Genomic DNA, 24,020 nt, shown 5'->3' on the forward strand with positions numbered 1-24,020 from the left:
ATAGATTTCTATATTATGCATCATAGTTGGCCGCTTTCATGTGCCTTCTTGTACATATACTGAAAAAGGGGCATCATATATGTTTTACAGAACTCCACGGAGAGACCATCTTCACGCAGTAAACTTGCACTTCTACAACTGGAATTTCTCCTTTGTTTTTTGTCAGTGTATGTCTGATCTAGCTGAACCCTGTGGGTGGTGGCCATGCCTTGATTCCTGACTGTCACCTTGAAAGCTCCCATTAAACATTTTTAGAAACCACCGCTTCACTGTTAAGTGCAAAGAATTCCCTGCTATGCCATGCAACTGTGTTTCTGAAAGGTCTATTCGGCAATGCCCTAGTTTGTAATCTTTACATGGGTTTCAGCATTGGTTTCTAATGGCATTTTTTGCATTCCTTCCTCTCACAATAATGTCCAGATAACTAAAGCAGATAAGGAGCAACGCAGGCCACTAGTTTTGATAACTTCAATTTGGCCTGATCAGTCTCTGCACCAGCTTTTTTTTCAGATATTGACAGCAATTCCAAGACTGCTAGTGAAATGACATGAGTTGTTAGGAAACAAAGAGATGAGAATCACACATTTACAGGTTTCTTTTGCCATATTTTGCAAACAGCTTCAATGACTTTAAGAAAGCCTGAAAGGGTCAGAAACTTACAAAAATTGCCTTTGACACGGCATTGTGAAGGATCAGGGGTAGCAGACAAAAAGAAAAGATACATGTCAGAATGATATGCAGAGTGTTGAAAAGAGCTCCTTTTGCGCCAGATATGTCCGTACGGACTTTAAAGCCCTTTGTGCATATCGAACAGCTGATGTCTATCAATCGCGGAAGGCGGTGGGTGCGAGATGCTACGGGACTTATACACCTAAGACAGGTGAGTCACATTGACAGATGCCATGGATACCTTTTTTTTATAACCAATTTTATTAAGTTTTGGTGACAGGAAAAATGCAGCATTGGTCAATTCATTCCAAGCATGATACATTTATTTTGCAGTTGCATTTAATTGTATATGATACACACTGTGGCCTGCACCAGCCCAATTTATCACGCACAATGACAAAATCTCACTATTCAACCTGACCCAAACATTTGCCCCACACCCAACCATGCTTGGCTGGACATCCCCTGGCTTCGTACAGTGACCTTTCATGTGCTGCGCACCAATCTACGCCTTTGCGCCAATTGACTACACTAGGTGGGGTAGGGTTTTTCCATGCAGCGGCAATGTCTCGTTGGCCACCATGATGGCAGTATCCAAGAAGAGCTTGTTTGCACAGGAACCTTCTAAGCCATCCATAACTCCCAGGAGCACATTCGAGGGACTATGTGGCACCTCCCAGCCCAGAACGTCAGTCAGCTTGGATACCAGTGTCTCCCAATACGGGGTGAGATGAGGACATGCCTTCACCACATGGTAGAAGTCTGCTGGTTCCGACCCACAGCGTGTGCAGGATGAGGTGGCCAGCAGTCCTGCCCGGTTGAGACGGCTGGGGGTGAGATATGCACAATGGAGATAGTACAGTTGGACCATATGGAGCCTAGCTGAAATGGTGATGGTTTTAGGAGCCATTAGGGCATTTCACCAATCCTCCTCCATCTGGCCCAACCATTCCTCCCATCGTTGTCCAAGTGAGTCCAGTGTGATCAGGCTGTTGTTGGTCAGTGAGCGGTAGATCCTCGATATCTTCAGATTGCCCATCATGATTTGGGCCTCCAGCGGACTAAATTCTGGAAGCAAAGTGCCTGCGGGCACGTGCGAGGTGAGAGCGTGGTGAAGCTGTAGGTATTTGTAGAACTGTGACGGGTGAAGGGAGTAGGTGGTCTGTAGGTCTTGGAAAGAACTTAAATGGTCCTTCTTCCATACGTCTCCTAGCTGTGATATGCCAATGAGATCCCATTTCCTGAAGCCTTCCAAATTCCCCACCTCCCTAAGCCTGGCGCCGTGCCAGAGGGGTGTCTGCTGTATGAGTTTGGTGTCCCAATGGGTATGGCGCAAAGCAGAACGCCGAACAAGCAAGACCTCCCAAGTCACCAGGGGTAGTGCAGTAGGTATCGGGTTTCCGTATAACAGTGCTTGGATCCAAGACAGCCCCAGCCCTTCCAGTTCAACTCTGTAGGCCGGGTCGAACCATCCACCGTTGAACCAGTCGTGCAGGATTAGTAGGCGAGTAGCCAAGTAGTATAAATAGAGATTGGTCATACCCATGCCTCCGTCAAAAGGGGGTATTTGGCTGTGGGCGAGGGCCATTTTGTTGAGTAAATATCCACAGAAATCTTGATGGAAACAATGAGTTTATTGGTAAAAATAAGAAGCACTCCCTGAACACAACTGGAGGCTCCAAGCAGTCAGTGGTAACTGTCCTACAGTAACAGTTATGGCAAAGAATACACATGAACAACTGTACAAGATAGCGAGGCAAGCACATTCAAGTAATAATACATCACGAGATATATTCAAAGAGAAACACAAGTGCGAGTCGCGTATAATGAATGTATACCTGAAGTGAAATGTGAGCGCGAGTTAAGCGCGAGAATACACGCGTGCATGAACGCGTGTACGAATACATACACTACACACCTTCCCTCCTTATAAAATGAAACAAAAAAAAACAACAAAACAAAAAAATTTGAAGATTAAACTTTGCTCGTTATATAAGCAACACAATCTGACAACCATTTGGGTATTCTAGTAGTTCTCTTGGGTAAAGAAACATCTTGTTGGACACCAATATTTTGATTGATAATGTTATTGTTTGAACAACAAGGTATTGTATCAGTATCTTGATTGGTGTAACAACTACTCGAATAACAGGGAATCGCAGCTGTGTCATCACCAGTTTCACCTTCACCTAAATCCTCATCCAAATATGACAAATCAGGATGTTCAAGAATAGGTTCTTTACAATAAACATCCTTATCAGCCTTGAGAATAGCAATCCTACTGAGATTCCAAACTTTGTCATTTGATAATCTCACAGAATTTTTTAATACTTCTAAAACTTCATAAGGGCCCATAAATGCACTTTCTCCTTTCTTAACTTTCCATGTTTTTTTTACTTTTACCATCATACCAACTTCAACTATTGGGTCCTTTTTTGAACCAAATTTCTCATCAAAATACTTTTTATTATTGCAATGAGTGCGAATAAGATTTTCTTTGACTTTGCTTAAATCTACATTTGAAGAAGTAGAATTGACTAACCATGACGGATTCACTTTAGTTCTGGGAACCTTTCCCCTCATGATTTCAAAAGGAGAATACCCAGTCATGGAATTCATGTTTGTCCTATACATCCAAACTTTCTTAAATATTTCAACTTCCCATTTCTTGTCATCATTATCAGTAAACTGTATAGCACTCTTAAGAACCCTATTGAATCTCTCTATCACCACATTTCCACCAGGATTATATAAAGAAGTAGTGGAATGAGTAATGCCAAGTCTTGAAAAATAATCTTTGGCTTTCTTCGAATTGAATTGTACACCATTGTCAGAGATAATTCTTACTGGTAATCCTTCTTCAATAAAAACTTTATCCAGAAAACATAGTACTGAATCAGTATCTATTTTCTGAACAATTTTGATAATAGGCCATTTGGAAAAAATATCAATAGCTGCAATTACATACTTAGATTCATAACCAATGGGACCCATAATGTCAATAGCAATAGTTTCCCATGGATTGTTAGGAATAGTATGCGCACCCATATTTGGTTTAAGAGTAACTAATGATTTATCAGAATTCGCACATACAATACAATTCCTAACTAAACGTTCAATAAACATATCCATCCCTGGCCACCAAAATAATTGTTTAACTTGTTGTTTGGTCTTGACCATGCCATTATGACCTTCATGACTTTGTAAAACTATAATTTTCCTCACACCTACTGGTGGAATAATACGTTCTCCTCTTCTAATGATGCTCTCACAACATGAAAGCTCTGTTCTCACTTCCCAGAAGCTTTTCAACTCTGAACTTAAACACTTTTTTCCAGGCCAAGTACTAGTGACGTAATTGGCAACACTCTTTCAAATTTTATCATCTTCAAATTTCTCCTTCCATAGAGTCTGATCAATAGAAATGGGACCCTCATCATGAATCATGGCAATCTGGAAATCATCCCATTCATTGTGTAAATCTTCTTGAATGGGTAAAGGCATCCTAGATAAGAAATCAGCAGAAACATTGTCTTTACCAGGTACATATTGTATAATATAAATAAAGTCTTGTAAACGCATGGACATGCGTGCAATGCGAGCTGAAGCTCTTAGCATGCCCTCTGTAGTAAGAAGCCGTACTAAAGGTTTGTGATCGCTTCTCAGAATACATTCCTTACCCCAAACAAACACCCTGAAATGTTCCAAAGCCCAAACACATGCTAAAGTTTCTCTTTCTATCGTGGAATACTTTTCTTCAGCAGGTGTAAGCGCCCTGGAAGCATGTGCAATAATAACTTCCTGTCCTTTATTAGTTTTTTGAGTAAACACAGCACCTAAACCCTTTGAGCTAGCATCAGTAGTGATGATGTTTTGCAAAGAAGGATCAAAACAAGTGAACGCACTTGCAGAGCAGATAGCATTCTTCACATCACAAAACTCTTTCTCACACTCATCCGTCCATTCAAAAACAACTCTATTTTTAATTAACTGTCTGATATTATACGTTCTACATGAAAAATCAGGCACATACCTGGCGTAAAACTCGACTAAACCTAAAAAGGATCTCACATCATCTTTGGACTGAGGATGAGGAGCTGACTCAATGGCTTCTAAAAGTGAAGGCTTTGGCTTAATTCCATCTTCACAGAGTTCGTGGCCTAGGTAATTCACAGAATGAACACCAAATTTACATTTCTCGTGCTTAATGGTAAGACCATGTAAATTAAGTGCATTCAAAACTTCTTCAAGAGCAGCAATATGTTTGTCTTTGTCATCATTGAATACCAAAATGTCATCTTGAAAACAGATGACATTTTTACAATCTTTTAAAATGTCCTGTATAACTCTCTGAAAAATTGCTGCCGCTGATGCTAAACCGAATGGCATCCTATTGAATCTAAAGCACCCAAAAGGCGTAATAAATGCAGTCAGGTCTTTACTTTTGTCAATCAACTCTATCTGATGATACGCTGCTGATAAGTCAATGGTAGAAAAGAACTTTGAACCCCCAACAACAGATAACATCTCAGAGATGTGGGGAAGAGGAAACTGATCAACAACAATATTATTGTTGAGGTGGCGAAGGTCAATGCATAGTCTCACCTTGCCATTGGTCCGTCTAGCAACCACTATGGGCGAAACCCATTCAGATGATTCAACTCTATCTATTATTCCCTGTTCTACTAAAGCGTCTAACTCTTTTTTAACTTCATCTCTAACGGCAAAGGGAATGTTTCTAGCTTTGTGTATTTTAGGACAAGCATTCTCTTTTAATCGAATTTCATGTTCAAAATTGGTTAACCTCCCAATGCCTTTAGAAAAAACATTAGGAAATGTATTCAACATCAGAGAAGATATTCCGTTTTGTTCATCAATTAACATCACAGGATTAGGGCTATTAGGGTCTAGTACGATGTCAAGTTTACCACAGTCAAACCAGCTAAGAACTGAAGGACCCTTCTTTGAGACATATAATTTTGTGATACACTTCCTGTTTTTAAATCTGAATACTAAGGTTCTGAATCCTAGAATATCTATCCTTCCACCAGAATACCCTTCAGGGTTGATGTCACTTTTCTCTAAGTGACTGCTTAGTCTAGGTACAAACAGTTTATTCCAAACAGATTCACACACAATAGAATAAGGTGATCCAGAATCAGCATACATGTTGATTTTTACACCCCCAATAACCATATCACATAAAGGTTTTTTCTTAATAGTAGTGTCACTTACATTCAGAACTGCGGAATCTTTTATGTTCAGAACAAAAGAACACTTGTTAGAGTCATCAGCAAAATCATCATCATCACTATTGTCACTTAATTCAATGCACTTCACTTTTTGATTAACTTTACCCTTTCTGCAAGCAGAAGTGAAGTGTCCCATTAAGCCACAATTTGTACACTTCTGTTTTAACCCAGGACAAATGTTGTTATTGGCTAAATGTGATTTACTATTGCATCTAAAACACTTTAGATTACCTTTGAGGTCCTCAGAATTTCCTTTGGAGGAGAATATTTGTTTCTTTTTTTTGAAAAATCCCTATTTTTATTATCATACTTGTGATTGATTTTCGAAACCACTTCTCTACTAACTGAAGTACCTTTGCCCTTAACTTGTTGCGCACTCCTACAGGAAAGCTCTGCTTTCCTAACAATGGATACTATAAAATCTAAGTTTTCATCACCATTTATCCACAGTCTTTCTTGTATAGTGTCATTACTGGAGTGCATAACAACCTGATCTCTGATGAGATCTTCTTGTAAATTACCAAATTTACAATCTAACGCCAGAGTTTTTAGAGAAGAAACAAAATTATCAACAGATTCTTCACTTAACTGCTTCCTCTGAAAGAATTTATATCTAGAAATTCATATGCATACTTTAGGAGAGCAATATTTATCAAAATCATATATAGCTTTATCAAAGACATTCATGTCCCCACTTGCTTGTGATGTAGGTAGTTGATTGAAGGCCTTTAATCCTTCTGGTCCCAAGCAATGTAAGAAAATACCTTTCTTTTCAGGAGCTTTCATTTTTCCATTGGCATCCAATGTTTCAATATAATTTAAAAAATAAGCTTTCCATTCAATCCAGGGCATACAAGGAGAGCTACCAGCTGACCAATAACTTTGTGGTGGAGAAAGAGTGTAACCCTGAGCACACATAATGGTGTAAATAGAAAGTTAAAATTATACTGGATATCAATATCTTGTAAATAAAGAAATAATAACTCGTTTTTTTTGTTGTTTTTTTTGCCCAATCCGTCTTCAACAAGTTGAATATCACCGTTTATTTTGCCGTGTATGAATACAGACGGAAAAGAGATGAAGTCACCTTCTTTATTTTTATGTAAGACGGAGAGTAGCGTCTCAGAGGAAGTGCAGCAGCCGTTTCCGCCCAAAATCGTACAAGCGTAGCACAGAGCGTAGCACAGATTAATCACGGGCGCGGAGAAGAGCTGCTGTAAAGACGCACTCCGAAGGGTAAATAGATCTCAAACCTTGGATCCTTAGACTTCGTTTCCGTTCGTTTTAGTAGCAAGTCCCAAGGAAATGTATAATGAACTGTTGTGATGTTTTCCGAAGGTAAAAATTATTTTAAATTTTTTTTAAAAAAATCAACCAGGAAATGCTTCTTGAATAGGTCCAAAATGCTCCGTCCCTCGTCGCCAAATTGTTGAGTAAATATCCACAGAAATCTTGATGGAAACAATGAGTTTATTGGTAAAAATAAGAAGCACTCCCTGAACACAACTGGAGGCTCCAAGCAGTCAGTGGTAACTGTCCTACAGTAACAGTTATGGCAAAGAATACACATGAACAACTGTACAAGATAGCGAGGCAAGCACATTCAAGTAATAATACATCACGAGATATATTCAAAGAGAAACACAAGCGCGAGTCGCGTATAATGAATGTATACCTGAAGTGAAATGTGAGCGCGAGTTAAGTGCGAGAATACACGCGTGCATGAACGCGTGTACGAATACATACACTACAATTCACAGCTTCGAATTGCCCCAAGGGAACATTGCGGCAAGACTATCCGATTCCTTGAACCATCTTCGCAGGAGATGGAAATGGGGTTATCTGGATGATATACAGAGAGCAGGGGAGAATCATCATTTTGAACAGGGCAATTCTCCCCATGGGGTTGAGCGGGAGTGTTTTCTTGACTAGCGGGGTTATGTTGAGTGGCCTTCCCAGATCTGGGAGCAGCGGTACCCAAATACTCAGGTACTTAAATGACTGACGTCGTATGGGGATTGTTGACTGGCAGTCAATGCACTCCCTTGATATGTCAAGGGGGCACGAAAGTCCATTTTGTGGGGTTCAGGCGCAGGCCTGAAATCTGCTCAAAATTGCAGAGGATCTGCAGGCATCTAGGTCCTGACCGTGCTGGGTCAGCTAGAAAGAGCAGGACATCGACCGCGTAATGAGCGATCCAGTCCTCATGCAAACCCCTCCATCTCCATCCCTGGATTTGTTTGCCTGCCCGAATGAGGCATGCAAGTGGTTCCATCGCCAAGCAAAGTAGAGAGGTGATAGGGGCATTCCTGCCTTGTCCCGGAGAGGGCTCCATTTATGAGCACCCGCTCCATGGGTGTGGAGTAAAGAGCTGGGACCAAGTGACGGAAGCGATAGCCCATGCACGCTGCGCTAAGCATGCCTTCCAGGTATAGCCAATCGACCCCATCGAAGTCTGTTTCGAAGTTGATCGCCATGGCTATCTTTTACTTAAGAACAGGGCAGTTTTAACTATTTGCAAAAATAGCAGCCACAGTGAAGGGTCTATAGCCCATGTTCTTGATAAGCCTCAAGAGTCTAAAACATTGGTGGCATTACTTAGTTTGGCAGGTGTGTGGTGGCTGATGTCACAGGTCTACAGGACACTGCTGAAGGATGCTTACTTGACTGTGCTGGTGATCCAAGGTAAACGGCATGAGGCCTTGGAGAACTGATGACAGAATTGGAATGGGTTGAAAATTATTAGGGGTTAAGGGGTTGTAAGCTAATGCCACCTTTAAATTGATCCAGTTTAACTTTGTGCACCGGGTGTACATGTCCCCTGAAATACTGCACACTATTTACCCGGGTGTTCTTCAGCTTGTACCCGCCTTCCAAGATGGAATGCATAATTCCTGCATATGGTATTGGAGTGCCCTGGGGTGGAGACATATTGACGGGAAGTGGTAGCTCGGCTGGAGATAACCTCTGGTTCGAAACTAAGCCCAGGGCTCCGAATTTGCCTACTGGGAATGGTTACAATCCGTAAAAAGCAGCAGCATAGCAAACACTTCATTCAGTAGGGCTAGTGCTTGCGATACGTCGGATTGCCATCAGTAAAGGTACGCCCAGTCCTCCGCTGGTTGTTGGCTGTGGGACTTGTCTGGATAAGCGGCCGCAGAAGAAAGACATATGCGCAGAACACGGAGGGATAACAAACTAGCAGATGATATGATGACAGAGTGCCTAGAGTTACAGGAATCAAGGCCACTGTGACGGTATAGTGGGTGGGATACCGCGACTAGCAGGTCTGGGTACACACGGTATGGGGGATAAAATATCACATGGCTTTAACCATCCACAACCCCGCCTCCTCTCCCAGTACCTGTTGACATAATGCTTGTCTTTGACCATTAATCACACTCTGCTGCTTTTTGGCTAGGTTTGCACTACAAAAACACCACATACATACATACACACAATGACAATTGAGCAGCTTGTTGACTCCATAATAGTGGGAGATTTCCTAGCTGATCGGGTCATCTTCAATGATGAATGAAAAATCTATCTCATCAATTCATTTCTCTATTGTGATGCATCAAGATGAGCGCCACAATTATTTACTGTTTTAAACTCCAATCTGACTGCACTTACGGGATTGGTCAGATGACCAAACATGAATTACATGAGGCACATAAAACAGAAAGCTGCCATATACAGAAGGAGTATTGCAGGCAGTCAAAGATCATAAGTCCTTTCTCTCTACGAACCATTATCCTGTAATAGGTGCACTATTATGCTGGGCCTTACTGAACCTGATACAAAGGCATCACTCATCTCTCTATGTGTGGTAATCATACTTGTGATACTGTAATGTGATCGGCATTTACTAACCCCTTATTTATGCAATATCATCATAAACCAATTGAGTGTTAGTTACTATTTGAAAAGGGATGTCAGGATCAACCCTCAGTCTAATACCAAACCTAATGTATCCTCAACACTGTGACTTTAGGAATCTGTGTCTCATGTAAATTTACCGCCACAGAACTCTGTGTCAGCTGGTAACAAGGGCGAATCCTACCAAAAAATCCGGCCTTGAAGCGCTAGCAGTTGGACAGTTACTAAGAGGCAGAGGGCCAGAGAAGGACACAAAATCAGAAGTGCATCTGTGGTGGTGGTGGTGAGGATATCACTAAATCAAAGGTCAAGATAGAATGCAGAATGTTCATTTGTTTGCCAAATGTATGACATAAACCCACTGATTTGTTTCGGTGTATCAACCTGTTTATGTACTGTGTGTTGTTTTCTATGCAATCTTAGAAACTTTCACTAAGACCATCAACAACACACAATGAAAATTAATGTATAGAAATTAAACATGTAGGTGCTCTTTAACTTCAATACTGCCCCAAATGTACTCTTGTAAGTTTACCTCGGAATTCTGGATCAAGGTTATGTCCACTTTCATTAAGCATCTCTTCCACCAATAACGTATGCCCTAAAAAGAATAACAAACATTGATGAGAGATAAACGAAGGGGCTGCTTGAATCTGTGCTGTGATTTTGAAATGTATGACAACGCCTTGGCCAATAATGTGAGCTATAGCTTAAACAAACTGACACAGATGTTAGGTATGATTAGACTGAATAAATCATATTTTAGTCATGAAACTGTTGACATTGGAGTTCCCACACTTTTGAAAGAGTTACCACTGCATCTTAAGTTTTCCTTCGTATTGGAGGCCTTCTTTAGTGCACTCAAAACACAGCTGATCTTTGAATTACTCTGCCTTTTACCCATCAGGTTTGGCTGAAGCAAACAACGTGTCCATGCTAAGCGTTGTATTGTAGCAGACCTGCCAACATCCCAAAAAGCTTACCGTGTGAGATAAGTGAACTAGGAGCAGCACCCTTAGGGAGGGGGCAGGTACTTGAGCCCATTACCTCACTAGTTGTAAAAGTGCTTCTAAGGGGGGTGTCGTCATTGTGATGGGGCGGGTCGCTATGCAGGTCATTGCCCAGTAGCCACTCTAACACCCCTAAAAACCAAATTGAGGCATCGACTGCTGCTGTTGATGTCTCAGCAAGGTTACAAAACCACTGGAAATCAGGCATGCTCAGCCTCCATACAATGAGAGTTGAAAAAGCGCTCTTCGTGAGTTTTCAACTGATATTGCTTGCCAATGTGTGATATCAGCCCCTTAGCAGGTAACCGTGTAGCATGGGGCACACGGTGGGGCTGTGGGGGGAAACGTCGTTTACAACGCGGTGTTTACACCGCACGACCTTTTCAACGCAGCTATTACAACGCAAGTCGTTACTACGACTTGCGCTGGATGGTGCTGTGGGATAAGGAATGTTGTAATTTTATATTCCAACACCTTCCCTACTGTTACGGGGACTGGTGTTGGAATATAAAATTATAAAATTCCTAAATCTGCGCCCTCCAACGCAAGTCGTTGTAACGACTTGCGTTGTAAAATCTGCGATGTCAAGTACCGCGATTTAAAAGATCGCGTTGTACTGACATACATCCGGCTGTGAGAGTTGGCAAGTTTGTTTATAATTACATTTATATAGTGCTTCATACTTGTAACAAGGCATTAAGGGCATTAGCAGATAGGAATCATGCTACACTAATGGGAAGTGATTGGTCTGTAATGTATGACCTACACAGTGGCCTATATTGGAAGACTTTGGTTGGCATGTGAGATTGACCAAAGTGGTGCTCTTATCTTTTTGTTGCTATACCGAAGCCTTTAATGGTAAGAGGAGGAGCAAGACACATGCAGTGTACAGTAATTTGTTGTAGCCGTAAAATATGTTGGGCCCATTTAGGTGCAAAAGGGAATTAATCCTTGAACATATGCTAGATATTGCCCCGGTTACTTACCGGTAATCTTCATTACTCCGAGTATAGTCTTCCTCGCCACATGAGTTCCCTCCCCCCCTCCCTGTCTGGCTATCGGTTTCATTGTTTGCTTGGTGGTTCAGGCTGTTGGTTGGGCCGGCCCGCCTCTTATAGAGGTCAGGGGTGACTGGTCGGCCATGTTGGGAGGGGATGGGAGGCTTTCTTTTTTACTTTGGAGGGTTCTGTCGTGGAGCTGAAGCTCACTATGTCAGTCATGTGGCGAGGAAGACTAACGAGGAGGTAATGAAAGTCACGGTGAATGTTCTTCCGAGTCCTTCCAGGAGAGATGAGGAGTGACCCACCAGCAAGCGCTAGAGCAGTGCAGCAACTGAAGTGCTCTTTAAAGACAAGCAAAGAGTGAGAGGAGTTACCCAAGGTATGTATTGGTTAGAGGCAATCAGAGTAATGTCATACATGTCCCACCCAGAAGCAACAGAAGAGGGTCCCATGGGCAAGCACTGAGTCTGGGCAGCAATCATAAATGATATATAGGGCCCCTTTATTAGCACTGAGAAGTACCCTAAAGAGATGCTCGGATGAAACAGTTCTAGTAAATGCTTTTCACAAACTACCCAATATCAAGATATGATCAAACCAGAAGTATGCGCTGGTTACAAGTAGCCAGAGTGCCAAAGTCTGAGTTTGTCATGCAGGCCCAGGGACAAAGAATCCAGATCAGCAATTCTTAACCTGTGGTCTGGGGATCCCTGTGGGTCTGCAAAGCTTACTGAGGATCTCTTCACTGTATATAAAATTGGATATTATTAACTGATAACTAAAATTATATATATACATAAAAAGCACATTTTTTAATGTGAATACCTCTGTAAATGTGAAAGGATTTGAAATTGAAGGCTTGAAATTAAGTTAGTGTCCTTAGCTTGATTAGTCGAAGCAGCTTAAGTAGAGCAAACAGAATCTAGTATGGACAATAGTATGGTCTCAACTGAAGCACTGGTATGCTTCAACAACATGATAGCATTCAGTAGGAGCAAAAGACAGGAAACGAGATGGTATACTCTAGTATAGTGTTCTGGCTTTAAAAAAATAAACAGATTTAGAAAAGCTTTAACCTTCCCATTAAAATGAAAATTTCGATTTTGTATTTTTTTTGTGAAATACAAAAAAGATTTCATATTTTGTGTATTTGTTTGATGTATTATTTCTTGTTTCAGTATTTTTATGTATTGGTATGAAATTAAAATCATAGAACTTGCCTAGCCTGCGGTCCTCCACTTCCAGTAGTGATTCAGTGACGGTCCACAGAGGTCAAAAGTTAAAGAACTGATATCTAGACAGAGTCTAAATCAATATGACAGGTAGCAAATTAGAGAGACTATAACCTATAAAAAAGAATTCCTTTGTCATAGTGAATTAGCATTTTAGGTAGCTATGAGACTTTGCTTGTTAGGGTTCACCCAGGAGTTATAGATGGATCATCTATTGCATAAACATGATATCAGCAGTCAGGATGCTTCCTCTATAACATGAACACCTACTGTATGGCCCAGGGGAAGGGATGGGGGCACTTGCAGATCTGCTGAACTTTACATGCGGCCTCCTGGTGAACAGAAGCACTAGGCGGTTTTTAGCTCCAATGTGCTCTAATATTCAGAAAGATGTTGAAACCATGGGCAAGTATTTAGTTACACATTAACTAAAGTAAAGTAAAAGAAGCACCAAAGGTGTCCTGTAACACTTTAGGAAAACCTTCATGTTTAGAGACTTTGTGCAGCAAAATTTACAAATATGATAGTCTCTTCAAAATGTAAAAGGTTTATTCTTTAACCTGCGAAAGCGTTTCTCTTTTGGCATATCAGATTATATAACTGCATTCAGAAGCTTTTTTTTTCTTTGAAGGGGCCACCATTGTCCTGATTTATAAGAAAGGGAGGAAGGTTGCTCCACCTAACTAAAGGCCAATTAGCTCGATTGACAATAGCTCTAAGATCTTTTGCAGGCAAGTCCTGGCAAGCCTATAATCTTGGATGACAGATAACAGCATTCTTTCAGATTATTAAGCAAGGATTAGGCCAAAACCAGTACCCTGGATCAAGTCTTCTGCTTTTAAGGGGTCATTATCATGGTGGAAGGACCGCCACTGCCGGGCCGTTGGTGGCGGTCCTTTCCCCATCATCAAGCTCATTACCAACCGTCATATTAGGATGGCGGTGGGTATCGTGGCGAACACCGCTTTTCCGCCAGAGGCAATCGCACTGATTGCCTGGCGGACGGTGCAGCGCCCCTGAAATGGTGGCGGTGCCTAGCATGCACCGTCCGCCAGATCAGGATGCAGGTTTGGGAAGGCCTTTCCATAAAGGCTGGCGGGGATTGGGTTTGGGGGGCCTGCTGCTGGTACCCCTTGTGTGGGGGAGGGGGGTGTCGCAGCACTCGGGGGTACCCATAGTAGTAGTACTGGTGCCTGCCACGTAGTGCAGGGAATGCTGTGCACGCACTTTTCACATTGCGTGCGGTGCTGCAGCCAGCAGCACCACCGCAATGTGAAAAGCCCAGGATGCGTCTGCCAGTATAGCAGGCACATCCTAATCGCAGTGGTGGGTACGCAGCATGTCTGGCGGGTGGTCCTAGCATGGCTATGATGGCAGGCGGACTTATGTCCGCCCGCATCGTAATGAGCCCCTAAGATCATATGCTGGAAGTCCGTAGTTATAAAGCAAGATTTATCTCTATGTCACCTTTATAGATCTAAGGGTGGCATATGACCTGGTCCCATGTGAAAAGCTGTAGAGGGTACTGGAGACATATGGCATCCCCATTGATTTGTTAAGAAGTATTAGGGCACTACAAAAGGATACATATGTCCAGGTTAGGTGGAACTCACAGCAAAGATACCAATCATTGGTGGCATAAGGCAAGATGTGTGCTCGCTCCCACTCTATTTAGCGTATATATAAACAGAGCAGTAGAGTGATTGGCCAAGTGCAAACATGATGCCTCTAATTCTGCAGGTATTTCCCTGCCAATTCTCATGTTAGCCAACAAGACACTCCTTATCTTGCGCACACCCCTAGGACTCCAAGCACTTCTGGAGGGGTTTTCCTACTCCTATTCGGAAAGAGGCCTCGAGGTGAACCCCATCCAAACCCAAATTTATGGCATTAAATTCTCATAGGTCCTTTAGAGGCAGCATGTTATTGGAGGGGGAGCCCCACGAACAGGTAAAATGCTTTAACTACCTGGGTGTCCGATTGACTGATAATCTGTCTTTGGATCCCAGATAGAAAAAATCAGGGTGAAATCACAACAAAGAGCTACTGCCATTAGTAGAAAATTTGAGGCTACTTCGGGTGGTGCTGTAACACCAGTCTTGGGAGTCTATAGGGCTACAGCTTTGGGGTGGGTTGCGTTATGGGCTGAGTTATGGGGTTGTGTTGAAACCGCTATGCATACACATGTTGAAAACAAATCCATGAGGTCCATGTTCAAGCTTCCCCAAGTACCCCACTTACTACCCTCCGTCTTGATCTTTCTATTGCCTGAATTGAACACGTAGTTCTCCTTAAGCCCTTGCTTTGCTGTACTGTACTGTACTTTCTCTTGCCAGAATTGACCCAGTACAGGAAGCGATTGGTAGACCTAATTGGCACAGCTAAAAAAAATTTGATAAAAAGTACCCCGTGGCTGGGCAGGATCAAATAACTGAGTGAATCCATAAAGCTAGAGGTTTTGCTGAATTTTCCTGCCGCTCTCAGCAAGGTTACTCCTACTAATATGAAATAGGCTTTTTGCGAGTACATTATGCACCAGACCTGGAATGAACAAAGAGAGGTCAAGATCTTGATATGGACCCGCCACCGCATTGTCATTGTGATTTTTGTTGCTGAACTGTCTTGCCTTACTGTATTTGTGCTACTATCTTCTCCTCTGCTATGTAACCGATGTGAATCGCTCCGAAACCCTCCGGTCAGGCTAGCGCTATACAAAACTTCTTAAATAAATAAATAAAAATGTAATTTTACCTGGGAGCCATATTTAGATAGGATCTGCCCTTTCAAAGCCAAAAGTCTATATATACAGGTACACTTTGGCACTCTTCCACAGACCAATTTTGCTACCAAATGGATCAAAAAAGACTTCCCAACTGTCCGCTTGTTTGGAGTCATCAGAGACAGCCAATCATTGTATCTTCTTCTTCCCAGCCTATGCTCTACCGTGTAAGAGGCGGATCATTCCTGCTTGTAAGTATTTGGGTATTAAGCTTTACAGGGAAGCGAGCAGAATTTTTAAATATGATACAAAAAAATGTATTGTATTCGCAGTTTCGCGATATCTCTTGTGGGCCTGGAGAATATGATTCACCAATAAATAAGGCTGCCCCTAATAATATGTGGGGGCGTACTGCAGCGCTCCCAATTCTACTAGTCTGTTGAGTGTTTCAGCACAGTCCCAGCTGAAATAATTCTGTAACAAAAATTCTTTAGGAGTTGTTTTTTAGTCTCTCCTTTTTTCAACATATTCTATTAACTAGAATGACCTAGTTGTTACTCGTCAAAGCTGTATAACCAATGTAGGATGCCTCAAAGGCTTGTATCATTGTTTTATTTGCATATATTACAATTTATATGTAAAACATGTTTTAGCTTTTTATGTATTACTGGCTTTTATGGTTTGTACAAACCGAACTAAAGAGATCTCAGAGAGGTATTTATTAAAAAGGGACAGTGTTTAATCATGAGCTGCACCCCCATGACAATGCCATTCGTGAACGAAGATGCCGGTCACGTGCACCCTTGTTGTGGCCAAGTTGTTGTTGTGCATGGAACAGCATTAGTGTCTATGAAATCAAACACAAGAGAGGGTCATGTACAACGCATGAGGTCGTGAACTTCAAGGTGCTTTCAAATGTGATAATGAAGAAAAAGGAAGCAAAGTGAAGTAAAACAATTGCAGAGGATCACACAATTTGATCAAGTGGGGAAGCCAAGGTTGATCCCAGGTTTTCTGGTTTGATGTGGTGCAATTCATTCACTAGATGGGTATCTCTTCCCTCTTGTCTTTGATAAAACTTTAATGCTTTGTTTTTAATCCTTGGTGCATGTGCTTAGAGTGCGGATGGCTGACAGAAGCCACATGAAGGTTTGGCTCTTCAGGCATGGGGATCCAAGAGAACCTTGAGCTGGGCCAGGCATTTGGCTGAATCCTTCAGTAGCTCGCCCTCCACTATGGAAAAATTGCAATTAAGGGGGCAACGGTACGGGAAGGACATGTTTTGACCATCACCAATCAATTTAGTAGAGCAGGAGCGCCAACACCACAGTGTAGGACTCCTTGTTTCAAGGTCCATAACATTCTCACTACACCGCAGTTTAGTGAGTATACTGTGAGACTGTGTGTTCTCTTCTCCATGGGTAACATCTAATTATTATTGAGTTACAGTTGTATTTTCTTACAACATTCTTACTTACTGTGTTTAGTTTGATTTACGTTCTTTCTGTGTCTGTATAAAAAACAAAAAGGAGCAGAGAAATATGTTCGCAAAGTGATTGCCCAAGAGCACATAATTTGCTGTAAAAGGAGGCCAGGATTGAGGAAATCTGTGCATTCTGGTTCCATAGTGTCCATTCTGCTCATTACACATCAACAGGGGTGTGAGCAGTTCCGATGCTGAGACTCAAGGACTGCTCTCTGTTTCGTGGAACCTGTCCATATTTTAAAGATTGTTCACAACCAGCATATTTTGACAAAGTTGTAAAGCCAGGATTAAACATCAAGGGCCTTATGTATCATCCTCACCATGATGAAGCAAAGCTTCGCATATTTGCGGCTTGCCGAAGTCAAGAACCTCGTTTATGTGTAATACAGTAACAAGTGTATGTTTTACTAACATTTATGTTTAGTTGGGATAAGGATCGTGAAGCTTGCACATGTGTTTTACTAAAATAATTTACTCGAGTCATCTAAAAATGGCCGCCGCTTGTATTTAGTTACTGCGCATGCGTCAGCCACACTCACGTGTCCTGACGCGTCTGCAGAAGTGGAGGGAAAGTTATGCGCATGCGTAATTCATAGCTGTGCTTATCATGTGGTACTGCTCGTGCCACTGCTCTTGTGACTGTATCAATGTGGCTAACATTTAAACGCAATAGTTTTATTTCTTGATGATGAGTTAAAAGTACAAATCCTGTGATGTGTTTTCATATTGACATTACTATGTATTAATTTGTTTTTCGCTTACTTTTCATGTACCGCGGGGAATGGGGTTTGTCTGTACCGAGAACCATTTTGGAGGTCCTTCTGCGCCTGCGCGACTTGCCGAGGCACAGCGGACCTTGACTGATGGAACATAGCCAGTTGGCAGCAATGGGCGAGATGCTCCTGAGAAAGTCACCTCTGCCCTGCGAGAACAGCGAATATGGCTCCTTATATGTTACAATGTAATTGTATTGCTGCTTGCCGTGTAGTCTCTCATGGGAACCACTATCCCACTAGGCGGTACCAAAATATGTTAATGTGGCATACAAATAGACTGTTATGATTGGTGTGTTACCCAAATCCTACCTTAGGACCAATCGACATTGAGGGATTCTGACACTTTGCAACATTGGGGGGTGGTACGCTGTCCCCAAACTGTATATCTACCCTGGGTTCCCCTGGGGAGCCGTCCGACTTGTCTGGTTTAGCTGACCTGTCACTGACCCAACGCACTCAATAGGTGACTGAAGATACAGAGAGCTGCGGAGCACTCTGTCCGAATTTGACCATAGACTAAGGTTCTACTGAACCTTAAAGTGCTGGCAAAGCACTTAGCTGGGAGTTCGCTGACCCAATCGGGGTCTTGATCGATAGCTGCAGAGCGGGTGGAGCGCAGGCGTTGCTTCCGAACTGTGGGTTCCGGTCCTGTCCTGAAGAGGTCCTGTCCTGAGGGTTTGCTGTCCTGTCCTGAGGGTCCTGTCCTGATTCCTATTCCGAGGGTATCCTGTTCTGTCCTGGGTGTCCATTCTGCACCTGCTGTCCTTTGAGGGGTATCCTTCCTTGAGGGTTTCCTGTCCTTAACTGACCCGTGGCCAGGGTTTGGTTTCCACACCTTTCTAGGTAAATATTGCTCTGAAAACTCTTAAAATCTTGCACCTTCTGAATTTCTAAATTTTGCTTTAATAAAGTTCATCATTGCATATGTTATATTTTCCATGCCTTTCTGCAACTATTGAAAGTCAATTACATATTTTTCCATAAGTTTGTTCCTATGTCTTCTCACTTGTTAGAAATTATATTTTGCATTGCAGTTTGTCATTTTCTGATATGGTCTAGAACTTCATTGCCTAGATTGTTCAAAGGCCCATTCACCTTAAGTGAAGCGTGTTACTCATTGTAGGCCCTCCTATAGTTACCCACACTTAGTCTGCCCATGTTTAGATAATACTGAATTGCATAGTATTCTTCTCGTTACATTTTATCAGTACTTTAATGATTACTCTGTCATTATTTCTTTATGCCTATATAATTTACGTTATCTTGGTTATTGATTGCCTTATTTTACTGTACCTCATGCAAGAAAATAATGAACTTTATGTAAACATTTTAAAACTTCCAGTTGTCCGTGGTCATTTAAAACAGTATTTGAATGTTGTTGGTTGGGTTTGTATTTTGTTGCCTTTCTTTACAGCTAGCTCCCTGATTCATTGTGGTCATTAGGTACCCGCATCGGTGGATGGTAAGTCGGGTGCACTGAAATAATAGTAGGGAACACACACACACAACTTGGTAGAGCTCGTGAAGTCACCTGATCGAGGTATATGGTGATTTTTGAAAAGTATATGGGCCCTGAAGCCGGAAACGGCGAAAACTATTGGTCGGGTGGCCTCGCGCGCTCTATCAGTTTTTCTGGTAGCTAGAGGATGGTTAGGGACTAGTTGAGAGTAAGGCAGGGATTAGTTGGACTAGTTGAGTCGGAAGCTGCTAGTATATTGATGCTGCTAGAAGAGCGGCTGTTCTAAGAGACCTGATCATTCTCTTGTGAATACGCTGCTGAAACTCATGAATTTTTGCATTGTTATTATTCTTGTTCTTATATTGTTATATGTACTAATCCATGCATTTGTAAACCGTATCGTTTCATGTTGTCCGAACTCCCCGGGGAATTGAAAGGGCAAGTGGTGAATAGAATCCATTGTCCTGAGGTCACAGGCTCGAGGAAAGTTAGGTGCAGGTTAGGATAACCGGGAAGCACTAACTAGGGTTTTCTGAATACATGTGTGAATAAATGACAGTAACGGGGTTCATTGGCAAAATTCCCATAGTGGCGTAACCTAGTAAGGGTCACATCGGAAGAGTAGCAGGTTCCTCGGAGCTAGCGTGAAAGCAGAGGGGTCCGCTGAGAAACCTTAAACTCGGAATATATCCCGGAAAGAAGTGGATGAGTTTAGGGGAATAACAGGTTCACCGATGCTAGAGTGAAGGGTAGGCGGAAGAGATCTGCCCGCAGTGAGTGAAAAGTAAATGGAAGTAGTTTACTTGCAGTAAAACAAATTCTTTCTCTGTCTAGACACTTGAGCACTGTGGCGAATGTGTATTTGTTGTAAAATAACCAAGCACTGAGCACTTTAAAAGAAAGAAAGTTTCCGTTACCTTGTGAAGGGAGGGGGTCAGCCGCGAAGCGTCTCTGACGTCACTCTGTGCCGCGCTGGGATTGGTAGAAGCAGCGGGCGGGTAGCGGAGCTGGAATTGTAAAGGAGGGGTGAGCGCCGGAGCGTGGGAACTATCTCACGAAGGGGCCGCGCACCCATTGGCGGAGCTTATTTAGTGTCGCGCACCCATTGGTTGCACGAATTTCTGAAGCGCGTTCTGATTGGAGGTAGTTTGTAAACAAAGTTTAGCGTAGAAGTCGTATGTGGCACTCGCAGACTACAGGAACTCGACCTGATCCAAGGCACCTAGGGTTTGAAAGGGATCAGTGGAAGACTAATAGATACGATATTATGTACGGAACCAAGAGAAAAATGTCCCTTGTAAGTAAAGTGAAAAATTATTTTAAAACGGACAAACCGATTAAATCTAGAGAAGGTGTTCTTGTCCCACCACCTAATACTCCTGCCTCATTTATGATGTTTGACCGAGGGTACAATACCTGTGTGTGGTTGGAGAATTGGGTGAAGTACACAAAAGATGACGGAGTATTGGCTTTTCCGTTAGATGGTACTTTCAATGGGAGGATTTTATTTAATTTAAGAACCCGAATGAATGAACTGCATCCCAGACCGAGACTAACGCAGTATGAGGCATTAGAGGAATGGGAGATTGAGGCTTTTGAAAGAGAGAGACCCCGAATGGACAAGGGTTTGACCAAGTGGTACCCCAGGCAGAAACAGGAGTCCCGGGATAAAAGGATGAAACAGTGGAGGCAGAGCATGATTGTTGAGGGTCTGTTTCCCATGATGCCGGCATGTCATAACGTTGGAGCAGGTGAGAAAAGCACCGAAAAGTGTAAACATTGGGGGGGTCCGGGGGAATCAGATGATGAATTGCTAGATGACATTTGTACCAGAAGTCCGCCACCTTATAATGAGGGAACCCGCCCTTCCAGTGTAGGAGATGCTCCCCGACGCCACTTCCTCAAGGAAGAAGACAGATTCTTAGGACTGGGAGGGGGTGGTCAAGTATTGCCCTATCCTGAGAAACCCGAACCGGCGGAAACAAGGGATATATATCCCAAAGTGCCCGCAAGCCAGGAAGAAAAATATTCAAGTACGAAAGTTTTTTTTCCCAGACCCTTGTATGAAAGCGAAGAGAAACCATTGAATTCAGGACTGCCTTTTGTTCAACCTCCATATGGGGAAGAACGCAGGTCCTTTAACACTGGAACTTTATTTCCGAAACCAAATTATGGTGGGGGACCAAGTGAAACGCATCCTACTGCCCCGAGTTTTACTCCTCCCTTGACCCCACAGATATTACATGACACCACTTTAAGAAGGATACTAGTGGAAAAGGAGCAAGAGGCTCTAACTAGACAAAGGACAGAAATAATTCAGAAAATCTCCCAGTTAAATACCAGTCCTGAGGCATTGACTATTCCAGTAACTATTGGACCGGTGGTCCCATTGTACGGAAATGGTCAGGGAAATCCGATTACTCCAGTTATGACCCCAGTCATGGCGCCCCCGAGACAGGAACCGATAATCATAGATGATCAGTCCAGTGAGTGCGAGTCTGAAGTTGCGTTCTTGGACTTGCCAAACAAACAGACCGGAAAGGGAATGCAGCAGAGGCATAACCCTTTTAATACAAAGGAAATCAAATTAGAGTCAGCAACAGGTACTAGGAATGTCTCACTGGTAACTCCGGACGAAATTGAGAGTTGGAGTCGTGAATTAGAGAAACAGACTCCGCAAACGAAACCTTTAGACCTCTACAAACTGAGGGTAGAAATAGAAGAATTAATGGCAGGAAATGTGGGGTTGGATCGATTGAACACTTACTCTGAAGAAGAATTGTCGTTCATATGTAAAAGCTTTACAAGGAACACCAGAGTGCTCCACGAAAAACTGAGCGAAACAGCAGTTAGTATGGGGGTAGATATCTCAAAATCCAAGCCCTTACAGAAACCGTACAGAGCAGACTTCTCAGACAAAGATATAGAGCACCTGAATGTGGTGGGGAAAAAGCTGCAGATTAAAGAATTAATGGGGGTACTGCAGAAATGGGGAGATGTGGAAAGATGGAGAAGCAGGTGGGCGAAAAAGAGGGAAGAGGTTCGCTCCCGACAAGTGACTCCTGAATTTGCTTTAAGGGAGGTAGAAAAACCTGAGCAGTTATGCCCCATGCGCGGAGTTCCAGGAGGGAAATATGTGCATGTCCCCTGGTCTAGGCAGGATATTGTGTCCTTCACGAACGATTTTCCAAAATTACGAGAGAAACCAGTTGACTGGTACAGGCAGGTGGAGAGGTTCGTGAAGGTACAGAAATGTCTGTGGAAAGACCTGGATGGGTTTTTCGACATTGTGGTTCCAGTAGATTTATGGACCCAGTGTAAAATAGCCATAGACTGGCCTAGTGAGGAGTACCCAAGAAATAAGGAAACAGGGGAGCCATCAAAGGATGTCATGCGAAAATATGAGCAGGTAATTCAGCATTTGAAAGAAAAGGTGCCCGCAAAGGAAACGGATTGGACAAAAATAGATAGAACAACACAGGAAAGGGACGAGACAGTGCACTCCTTCTATGAGAGGTTATTGCAGGTATTTAAAACATACAGTGGTATTGATAACATCGATTTGAAGGACATGACGCACTTTATTTACAGGTTTGTAAATGGTTTAAGACCTGAAATTTGTCAGTGGATAAAAGATAATAAAATCTGTTGGCATACTAAGAAAATGGATGAGGTCCTGCGGTACGCTAAGTACTGTGAGGACGAGATGGCAGAAAAGAAAAAGGCCCTTAAGGAAAAGGTGATGTGGGCTCAGGTGAAGCTCGCAGAACAGCAGGAAAAACAATTGAGTAACATGGTTAAAAATGCTGAGAACCAAAATCCTGGGGGAGGGGGTGGAGGAAAGCCCCGGCCCAAATTTAGCAGGGAAGAGGCTATGAAGAAATTTCCCTGCCATCAGTGCGGCGAAATTGGACACTGGCGAAACGAGTGTCCCCAATTATTAAATGATAATGCAAAAACTCCTGATTTAACTCCACAGACGCAGAAAGAAAAACCAAGAAAGACTCAACCCCAGGTAAAAACAGTTCAGGTGCCTCGAGCACCCAAGCAGGTATACAGGGGAAGACCGGCAGAGGGTGAGGAGATAGAAGTTTGGGAAAGCGGGGAGAACAGAAATACAGCAACTTCGCAGTATCTGCTAAATGATACCTTCCTTTGTAATGATCAGGACTGACGGGGCCTGAGAGGGGAGGACGAGGAGTGCGTACTTGGCGCTTCCTTGCCGGTAGACCAGACTGGACCATACATTGAAGGAAAGGTTGACGGAAATGATGTCACCTTTCTGTTGGACACTGGCGCTACCCGTTCTACTGTAAGAACAGTGGACGTTCCAAACCTACCCCTCTCGGGAGAAAATATCCAAGTAGTGGGTGTATCTAATCAATTGATTAGTACTCCTGTTACCGAACCAATGGAGATTTCAATTGGAAATTTTAAACAGATGCATAGATTTGTCGTCTGTGACACCAGTCCAGTGAATCTACTGGGTCGTGATTTGCTGTGCAAAATGAACTGTACCATCTTTTGCACACCAAAG

The 24,020-nt window shown here is 42.7% G+C and overlaps 1 protein-coding gene across 1 annotated transcript in view; it reads right to left on the reverse strand.

Moving 5' to 3' along the window:
* LOC144798401 (NACHT, LRR and PYD domains-containing protein 3-like) overlaps positions 1-24,020 on the reverse strand; it is a 546,600-nt gene that overhangs the window by 182,106 nt on the left and 340,474 nt on the right. The window contains exon 5 of the mRNA XM_078669258.1: positions 10,336-10,401. Coding sequence (XP_078525384.1) covers positions 10,336-10,401 — 66 coding nt within the window. The remainder of the gene's footprint in view (positions 1-10,335; positions 10,402-24,020) is intronic.

Source organism: Lissotriton helveticus, chromosome 12 (assembly GCF_964261635.1).
Source record: "Lissotriton helveticus chromosome 12, aLisHel1.1, whole genome shotgun sequence".
Taxonomy (NCBI): Eukaryota; Metazoa; Chordata; class Amphibia; order Caudata; family Salamandridae; genus Lissotriton; species Lissotriton helveticus.